General features: G+C 42.7%; 1 protein-coding gene across 1 annotated transcript; it reads right to left on the bottom strand.

The window, feature by feature from the left end:
• Positions 1-359: 359 nt before the first annotated feature.
• Positions 360-3,298, bottom strand: LOC124283940 (growth arrest and DNA damage-inducible protein GADD45 alpha-like). Its single transcript, XM_046719979.1, has 5 exons — positions 3,148-3,298; positions 1,991-2,219; positions 1,448-1,555; positions 1,053-1,198; positions 360-877 (listed from the first exon to the last, which is right to left on the bottom strand). The coding sequence occupies exons 1-4, from the start codon at positions 3,192-3,194 to the stop codon at positions 1,091-1,093; spliced, it is 492 nt and encodes a 163-aa protein (XP_046575935.1). The 5' UTR covers positions 3,195-3,298; the 3' UTR covers positions 360-877; positions 1,053-1,090.
• Between the last annotated feature and the right edge of the window lie 7,155 nt (positions 3,299-10,453).

Raw genomic sequence — 10,453 nt, 5'->3', positions numbered from 1 at the left:
TGGAATCTCAGTTGGCTGCCGATCCAGGTTAGAATTGATCTTCAGTAACCCATGCGACTAGGGTGGTCAGGCTCGCTGACTTGGTTGGCACGTCATCGTATCCCAATTTCGTAGATCGATCCTCATGCTTTTGAATCACTCGATTGTCTGGTCCCCATTCGATTATTTACAGACCACCGCTATTTAGCTGGAATAGTGCCGAGTGCAGCGGAAAACTCAACTCACTTACTCACTCACTCAGTTAGTGGCCACTATTGAGACGACCTGCATCAGTAGCCACACATGCGTGCGCACACTCTTCTTCAGCTCACCTATTCATCCAATCAACTAAGCTGGTTATCAGATAAGAACAACCATAATTCTAAATTCTTCATTTATTAAACATAATAAAAAGGAACTAACCAAAAAAACAAACATGAAAAAGGATTAGATGTACAAGAAATAGAACAGAACATTTTAACACTAATAATGATTTCAACTGATAACAATAATTAGCATAATGATGAATGTGACGAGCGTGTCCGTTACTCGCGTCAGTTTTCTCCACCTCTCCTGTTGCGAATACAGGCATTCATCTCAATAATGAGTTGGGTGACTTATGCAAAAGGCCTGCCAGTCTTGGTTACAAATCTGGTCGCCCAAATCAAGGTTTATCTACACCAGGACCGCATCAACAATCGTGTAGGTCAGCACAGGAGTCACTTCACAGACCGCGGTTTCGAATCTGCTGCCGGCGCCATCCCTCTTGGTGTAATCTGATTGGATGATCAACCCTGAACTTGCGTCTGATTGGCTGGTGCACCTCGGTCGCCATGACGACTTGGCCAGTGATGACCAATTGGTGACTGGTTATCTCTTTCACCAGGTTTGGGATTACCTTTAAAGGATAAAAATAGAAGGTAAATAAAAAATAATGCCTTTCAAAGTCACATATATGTTTTCTCATGAAAACAATCTTCTTTGATTTTTTGTTTTTTTAAGTATATACGATAATTGCACTCTGATTTTAAATCTGTTTGCAGTTGACATCCCTTGTCAGCCATTCAACGCACCTGGTGTATAAGTGAAGCAGAAATGGGTGATGTAGATTTCAAACAGGCAGTTCGATTACAGGCTTCGGGTAAACATCATTATTGATGACGTCAGCGACATAGTCCGTCAATAAAACGTCCTCCGGAGTGGTTGCCCCTTTGGCGAACTGAAAACAAGAGAACACAAGTCAGTAACAGCAACGTAATAGCAAAATGTTTAATGACAATTCAAATCGATATTTGTTTGACAAATACAAGAAGGTTAGAACTAAGTTAAAGAAGATGTTGCACGACCTTACACCATAATCATAGATGATAAAAACACCTACAAAACGATTCTCACCATAAAAATATAAACTTCAAACGATGGTGCCACATTAAAAATTCTCGAGAAAATAAGTGTGACTGATGCTTACCTCAATCAAGAGACAACTGACATCAGTTGACTGACATCTGACAATGCCACCGTTGTTATTTTCATCTTCATTTGATAAGGTCTTGGCAAGTTTTTCTTCGCTGTCAACCTGCAAAACCAAGATCAGATATTTATAGCAATGTCGTTTTCAACATTTTCACAAGGATAAAAAGCAAAATATTTATGTATGGCAGAAAAAATTATCCTATGATTCAACATCACTTCGAATTGCAGTGATACAATTGTAAATATGGACTATGTTATCAGTGGGACATCTCACTCAACTACTCATGACACACCAGGATTCAGGAAGTAATGAAAAACAGTTTCAAGGAAAGAGACAACTCGGTGACGTCACAAGTGCTCTGTTCAGTGTAAGCATCCTTGTTAAAAGGAAAACCAAGTTTGCAGATATCGGACAATCGGTGATATCAAAATTAATCATTAAAATATCACTATTTCTTGATTAGGTATTATTATTTTTTTTAATAATTCAATCAGCACATATCACAATTCAATTCACATAACAAATTTTCATATTTACCTTAATAAGCGGGATGTCATTCTCCCAACAAAACGCCTCGATGAGGGTGTGTTGGATGTCCAGTGTGACGTCATGCTGTCCACTCGCCTCCGGCAGCACGCACAGCATCACGTTGTCAGGGTTACAGCGGAGGAGCTTGGCACACTCCATAACACCACTTGTTACCCTGTTGGTGGTGTGGGCTTGGACCAAAGCTTTGCACAATGCGTCTCCAATGTCAACAAGTTTCCTGCAAAATAACAACAGTGGGTTAACACAGTGGCGTGAGAAGGCAGTTTCGAAACTCGGTTAGTCACGATTCGTCTAAGGTGTTCTCCTTAGCATGACTCACTAGCCAAGGATCATCGCGATCCACAACATGGCAGGTAGGCTTCTGCAAAATTCTATTCTAATGATGAAATAAAGTAGTTTGGTTTCATTTGACGCCACGTGAGGCGTATTGAACTGGTGACGTTTCACAACAGCGAAAACTAGCTGACAGCGTGGAGCAAACACCATCAGCAAATCTCGCTGACGTCACGCTAAGTCACGCGTTGTTTCAGTCAGCTGGTTAGCCAGACTGCCATATCACGACTCGGTATTTGTTCATCAGAGACAGTTGACAAGCAAGAATTAACACTAAAATGCAAATCATAATGTGGACGCAATCTTACAAGTGCGCACGAGCATTAAGAAGAATTTGACACCAGTTTTCGCAGGGTTTCGTAGTTCAGACAACAGTGATCTGTTGCTGGATGAGGAAACACCCAGTTTACAAATATCGGGAGAACATTGTCAACGTGTATCTCTCCGAGTCGCCTTAGTGCAGCAGACTAAGACAAATATGGTGAGCACCACCCTTCCCAAATTCAATCGGATTGGGGATGTGTCACGGGCGTTTCCCAAACAATGTCACCGCCTAAGTCACAAGTTCGAATAAACATGGGGTGAGTAACATAAAGGTGCAAATAAACAGCGAATGCACAAGGTGGCAGACATTTTATGCCAGAATTATTAAATTATATTCAGATATGCCTACAACACGACATTAAACCTTAGTACGACGTTAGTGCAATCGGAGCATGACAACAGCTGGTTGCGCACACACAATGTACTCAGCAGGATAAGTCGATGCAATATTTGAACAAATATTAAATGCTATATTAATAAATACTTACTTATTAGAACTGCAGGTGTCCATTTCTCTGAATACTGTCCAAGTCATTATTCAAAGGTAAATCCGAACAAAGAAATTCAAACAAAGAACACGATTTCTCGCTGCGACGATCCTTCCTGTAAGGCTGAAAACGCTCAACTGACGATTCGCTGTCTGACTGGTAGGTTATAACGTGCTGGAGCGGGTTGAGGCAGATCGTCGCTGATTGGCTGAGATGTGTACGTTCTGTTATAGTCGGTCACGCACTCAAACTAGTGCGTTGGTTTCCTTGTGTTCTTTGATATACCTAGTACAAATCCTTTGTGCATTCCTCACTGTACGGCAGCTCGGTACAACAGAGCAACAGCCATGTTGTCCACCAAAACATGCTTTTAATCCAGAAATCACAAATTGATCTTATGTAATATTTATAGGTCATGCAAAAGGGGAATTCCGTTTGAATCGCGAGGAAATGTGACTTAATCGTTATACTTATTCCGTCACATGGCATTCAAAAATAAGTACACGTCCTATACTTCGCTTTAACTAGAAGCTTCGGTGTTTAAGAATATATCACACTTGTGCTGGGGAATAACAGATATACTGCAGCATGCATGACAGAGCACCTTTTATATTGGCTGGTATAATTTTGTTTATGACCAACAGAGTGTAGTACCTATAATTATTACAGGACATTCCCACTGGTTTCTTATTGTTAAAATTCACCCTAGGATTTCCAGCGGGAAATGTTCAGCGTCCTTGGTTTTGTATTTACCAGTATTAAATATACGATTATACTCAAGTACCATGTCTTGTATAAGAAATGTATCGGTTGAAAAGGTTCCAGAAAGTAACTCAATCACAGTGCTGTTCACACTTCATTCTAAATGCGTACTATTTTAACATGCATACATATTATCATTGCGATTTTGATTATGGAATAAAGGGGTTATTCAATGCATCAAGGGTTGTGATAATATTTATCACACGAGGTACACAGACTTTGATCCATCACAATGCAGGGCGGTGGGGTAGCATAGTGGGAAAGGCGTTCGCTCGTCACGCGGCAGACCCGGATTCGATTCCCCACAAGTGTGAAGCCAATTTCTTGTGGCCCCCGCCCTGATATTTGCTGGATTATTGGTAAAAAAGGCGTAAATCCCAACTCACTCACTCACTCACTCACTCACTCACTACAACACAATGCCGCCACACTGAGATATACATCGACTTGTTCTTGGGCACTTCTTTACCAATCGGTGGTCAAATGGTTAGAGTGTCTATCTGGAGAGAGGAAAGTCTGTGGGTTGATCCTCGGCCGCATCATTCCGAAAGATGGTACCCTTCCAAAGATAATCATTTAAGCCTTTAAACAAGGAATGGCCGGGCCAAAGTCGATGTACTGTTTTATGTTTGGGTTTAGTTTGTTTCTTGTTAAACGCCGCACTTAACAATATTCCAGCTATATGGCTGCGGTCTGTAAATAATCAAGTCTAGACTGTTAAACTGTGGCATGGTATCTCAGTGGGCTAGCACTATAACATCAGCAGTTTAAGAACCACAGAGTGCATGCACATATGCGCAACAGCCTTGAAAGCGACGTTAAACCCCAGTTCATCCCACCTCATCAGACAGGGAAACGCATGGGTTACAAATGTGAGACTCAAGTATAAGGGGAGGCAACTCTTACTTGCAATGACTGTTGAGGAAGGAACGAAACTAGGATTTCTGTAGATCTGAAAATAGTGTCATGTGTACGAGACTCCTCACTGGAGGAAGAAGGAAGTGCCGCTTTCCACGGGAATTTGATATTCCCAAAAAGTGTAAAAACAGTATAAGGAAATTACAGGTGTGGGAAAATCGGAGTTTGTTATTGTTAGAGCGATGTCAACATTGAAGTTACCATGGGCTTAGAAACAATTGTCTCCACCGGCGTTTTAATGCAGTTTCACTCTTGACAGACAAGGCACAGTTGTAAATTCAAAATGAATTAAACATTTCACCTCTCACAAACAAGCATCACGCTAAAAGACAAGGTTCAGTCTCAGATTTACTGCTATTATATATGTTTCCTTGTTTCGTGATTGCTCACTGAAACAGTTTTGTATGCGGCGTGTGGAACTGTCTTCGGTGTTGTGACACTACTAGTCTTTGTAAGCCACTTCTACTCCAACAACATTGTATCTACAGGTTCCGCTGTTGGGCCGCGCAGCCAGCTGTGTGATGTTACAGATAGACCGAACCCAGTCAACACATGACGAAACGATAACTGGTATTGGTGTTGGGTTCAGCGGGAATAGCATGCACCAGGCAACGACTGGTACGCAGTGTTACTGTTCCCACGTGGCCACAGTGAATGATAACAGACAGGGGAGGTTTCCGCTCTCTCGTTAACACTACGGAGATAATGGCCCCGTCGCCTAAATTCACCGTGTAGGGAGATGCGTCCCCCAACAATAGGCTACAGAAACCTCTGGTCGCGGGTTCGAATCCCACCTTGGCATTGTTCGTACATTTAGATCTTACAGTCTGTCACATTCGCTCGTTCACGCCGGAGACATGGTGGTGGCCCCCTCGCCACAATTCACTACGCAGGGAGATGCGTCCCCAAAGATTAGGTGAGTGAGTGAGTGAGTGTGGTTTTACGCCGCATTTAGCAATATTCCAGAAATATCAGGTCGGGGAATCCAGAAATGGGCTTCACAAATTGTACTAATATGTTGAATCGAACCAGAGTCTTCGGCGTGACGCGAACGCTTTAACCACTGAAGACCCCGGTTCGATTCTCCACATGGGTACAATGTGTGAAGCTCATTTCTGGATTTCTGGATTCTACCATTTCGTGGTATTGCTGGAATAATTCTAAAAGTGGCGTAAACCATACTCACTAACTGACTCACTCCACGTCCTGCACAACTTCGTGTTGTCCGCTGCATCAGTTCAGGCTGCAGGCTGTTATATAACTAGAGTGTCAGTTGTCACCAAGCCTGACCGCTGATCCATTGCGTCATACTGGGACAAGTTCAGCTGAGATGAAATTAGGTTTAACGTCGTGCTTGGGAATATTTCGCTCAGATGACGATGTGCATGCGTGTGTATGTGTATGTACGGCTGCTTGTACTAGCCCAAACTTAAGCTGGTTTTATAGTGCTAGCCCACTGAGATACCAAGCAGCAGTGAAGCATGAATACCCCACACAGACACATTATACTGACTCCGAGCCGACCAGTCCTTGTTGTACCCATTAATGCCGAGAGCCAGGCAGGGATCAACAAGTACCATATTTTCTCGTCTTTTTGTATGACGCGGTCGGGGGATCGAACCCGCGACCTTCTGCTCTCCGGGCGGACGCTCTAACCACTACACCACGGAGGCGGTGGACAAGTTCAGGTTGTAGGAGAAACTCATTTGTACCCGAAACACCTTCACAACTGACATTAAAGCAAACTCACTCACTCATCCACTCATTCACCCATGGCATACGAGCTGATTCATGTAACTGGTTTGTCCCGTCCAGACTCGGCCATTTCCAGGCGCACTCAGGCACGACGAAAGTCCACCTAGTTCGTAATATGTGGATATGGTTGGCTTTTCCCTACTTCCCTACGTACTGTCAACAGACAAACACTACGGATGATATAACGTTCAGTATGCGTTTTGTATCGGTAACCTTTAGTATAACATGTCATATGCCTCAGAGACTGCCAGTTCAGGCCCCACTTGTATGTGGGTGACATAGCTTTCAATTTATATGCCTTTCTTCTTCATAGACTTTCAACACTTCCCTTGAATGTTTTTCAATAAGCAATTTCTTTACTACCATTTTTGCATATTTCATACACTATAACATTCATGTCAAGGTCAAAGTCAGTCTTGAAAATATGTGTGTGTTTGAACAACTAAACAGCAAGATGTCAAAAGAGGTTGACTGGTCATGTTTTTGTTGACATTTAACTTCATCTTAAACTTTCATTACTTTTTAAGTTTGATTTGATAATCTGCGGCGGGGGATTATTTCACCTTAGTGACAATGCTTGTTTTCTTTCTTTTTTCTTGTTATGCCTCATTCAGCAATATTCCAGCTATAAGACGCTGTTCCAATCAATCCAGATATAAATTCAGTAATCAATACGAGTATTGATCCACTTAACCGGGAGACGATGCCATGCACCTTATGGAGCTTGTCTGTCTCACAGTCCCTGAACCGCATTATTTATCCCTCGTCCTAGCCCTTTCTGCAATGCTAATACCCTAGGTGAAGCAAGCCTAGGTTTCCTCAGGTTCAGCTCCCAGTTCACTGGGGCTCCTTTTCAATTTTATGAGAAATGTTTCTTTCTGTCAAAATTAAATATATCCAGACACAAAGCGTTAGTCTACTGCTTAGCCAGAACGCCCGATCCAGTCCGCCAAGCTTAGGTTGGGGTTCGATTCCCCACATGGGTACAATATGTGAAGCCCATTTCTGGTGTCCCCCGCCGTGATATTGTTGGAATATTGCTAAAAGCGGCGTAAAACTAAACTCACTCACTCTGTACATGTAAAATATGTACAATTTTCCCTTGTAAAGCCGTGTGTTCCGTGGGAATACGCATAATGTATCCACAAAGCAGTTGCTATTGGTGTCTTTGCCTTTCCTGGAATTAACGAGGAAGTAGAAATGTGAATATCGACAAGCACACTCGACTTTCCAAAATGTCGTTACACATACTTTCAAGGAAATACAGTTCCTACATGGAAATGACATGTAAAGTAGACATGATGATTTCATTACTTTGGGCACTCCGGAAAGAGTGATATGTTGAAAAGTTGATATGCTATTTGTTCGGGAGATAAAATAGCACTTTCGTTTAAAAGTTTAAAATGTATGTTGCGAAAAGAACGAAACGAGGCCCCTGACTAATGTTCCATTTTGAATTGTTACTTGTATGGCAAACGGAATACCGACGTTAGTAAGTTGTCTTGGTTAGAATATTGGCCTTCAGTAACCCATGCTTGTCGTAAGAGGCGACTAACGGGATCGGGTGGTCAGGCTCGCCGAAATGGTTGACACATGTCATCAGTTCCCAATTGCGCAGATCGATGCTCATGTTGTTGATCACTGGATTGTCTGGTCCAGACTCGATTATTTACAGACCGCTGCCATATAGCTGGAATATTGTTGAGTGCGGCGTAAAACTAAACTCACTCACTCACTCCTCTCCACAAATCCAAGACGCGTAGCATGTTGCATTAGACAGATCACTCGTCTACAATCGTGACGATTCGCTCACGTACGCCGTTATGTCACGATGCATCACCCCCACAATATCAGGATCTCATCCGTTATAGTTTAATACCGTATCTCCCAGCTGTCTTACAGCGTGAAGTAATAAGATCGAAAACACTGAAATACTCTGTCTGAGTGTACAACGGCTGTGGTGGGGATGGAGTCAGCTCTGCTTGAGATGAGATTTAAACGTCGTCACGTTGTTTTAGCGTGGTCACGATCGAAACGTGTCTGCATGCTGTCAATAGGTTTTACCTATTATGATCTTGTCATATGTATTCACGATTGTTTGCGTCTGTACGCTGATAATTACTGGACGAGATACGACATGTAAGCGTAATGGATTTACCAATAGTATTTTTTCACACACACACACACACACACACACACACACACACACACACACACACACACACACACACACACACACACACACACACACAAAGCCTAGTGGTTAAGGCGTTCGCTCGTCACACTGAAGATCCGGGTTCGATTCCCCACATGGGCACAATGTGTGAAGCCATTTCTGGTGTCCCCTACCGTGATATTGCTGGAATAATGTTAAAAGCGACCTAAATCTAAAACTCTCTCTCTCTCTCTCTCTCTCTCTCTCTCTCTCTCTCTCTCTCTCTCTCTCTCTCTCTCTCTCTCTCTCTCTCTCTCTCTCTCTCTCTCTCTCTCTCTCTCTCTCTCTCTCTCTCTCTCTCTCTCTCTCTCTCTCTCTCTCTCTCTCTCACACACACAGACACAAACACACACATACATACATACAGAGATAGTCTGTCTCACAGTCCCTGAACCACATTAATTTCCCTACTGCCAAGCCCTCTCTGCAGTGCTAAAGCCCTAAATAAAGCAAGTCTATATTTCCTCAGGTTCTGAATCTCTGGTCTCCCTAGGGCTCCTTTTCAATTTAAATGGGCTTGTTTGTTACTATCAAAATTATATATATTCAGAGACTAAACCTTAGTCTAATACAGAGAGGGTGGAGTGCAAGTGAAATCCAAGTCGTGTGTGTCTGTGCGCGCGTGTGTGTGCGTGTGGTTATAGTCCTGTAAAAGTTCACGTAAAATGTTCCTAGCCATTCACCGAGAATTATGAGAATAATGCTTGGTGTTTAAATACGGAACACGAGAACGAGCGGGCAAGGAGGTCCCACTTTGTGTTCTCAGTCAAGTGGACCAATATCTCGCTACCGTAAAAGCTGCATCTCTTATTCAATACACTTGACTCACATCCATCAACAGCCTCACGTGACGACTCCATCAGAAGCAACGTCATAAACTACTACTGTAGCACGTGGCCTCCGTTGTGGATGATGAGATTACTTGAACATTCTCAGACCTGTCTTATTCTACACACAAATACATACAAAGACTAATAATACATATCGAATATGACAAAAATACTCCTTCACAGAACCCATCCTTCACGTTTTAAGATCAGTGGCGCACAAGCACGCGAAACATGACAGGAATCGATCATTATTGACCTCAGCAGACATACAAATCATTTGATAGGATTCTTTCTGGACAAGGTCAAGGCATCTACTTTGTATAACACGTGGGTCTGCGACGTATGCTCATTTCAGTCTGACCTTGCATACCAATTCGTTGTCAGGCTTAAGTCATGTTTGGTATTTCAGGATCGGTTCATACAGGCAACGCAACACGCCCATAATTCGGCTGTTGGGGTTGGACTTGGTACTTCGTTCCTGGCGTTCGGCATTCATCAAAACAAAACAATTACAGTTTCTGTTTTCCTGTTTTGGAAACGAATGTATTTGTTGGTGCATTCGGTTTTGGTCATACCCTTATGTAATGAGGCTTTGCTTTGTATTGTACATTCGCCCCAAGTGTATTAAGAACAGTTGTGCTGGTTGGCTGGCAACGGGGGGTTAAACATAATAATGTCATAACGGTGTATTTTCACTTACGGCGTTATACCGAAATTGAACGCAATTGAACTCTAACATGGAGAACGAACTCGGAGAAAAGCATTCTTCTCCGACCACCAAACATTCCAAGTTTAGTCGATCATAGTTATGCCATCCGAGGGAAGA

Source organism: Haliotis rubra, unplaced genomic scaffold (assembly GCF_003918875.1).
Source record: "Haliotis rubra isolate DU_JTF1 unplaced genomic scaffold, ASM391887v1 Scf325, whole genome shotgun sequence".
NCBI lineage: Eukaryota > Metazoa > Mollusca > Gastropoda > Lepetellida > Haliotidae > Haliotis > Haliotis rubra.
The sequence above is the reverse complement of the archived record's forward strand: the minus strand, read 5'-3'. Positions and strand labels throughout refer to the sequence as shown.

What these genes read in the sequence shown, in the direction of transcription:
- LOC124283940 (XM_046719979.1), bottom strand. Translation starts at nt 3,194, where the DNA reads ATGACTTGGACAGTATTCAGAGAAATGGACACCTGCAGTTCTAATAA. An exon ending in GACACCTGCAGTTCTAATAA is followed by an intron (nt 2,220 to 3,147) that starts GTAAGTATTTAT and finishes GTTATTTTGCAG; the next exon opens with GAAACTTGTTGACATTGGAG. An exon ending in ATGACATCCCGCTTATTAAG is followed by an intron (nt 1,556 to 1,990) that starts GTAAATATGAAA and finishes TTGGTTTTGCAG; the next exon opens with GTTGACAGCGAAGAAAAACT.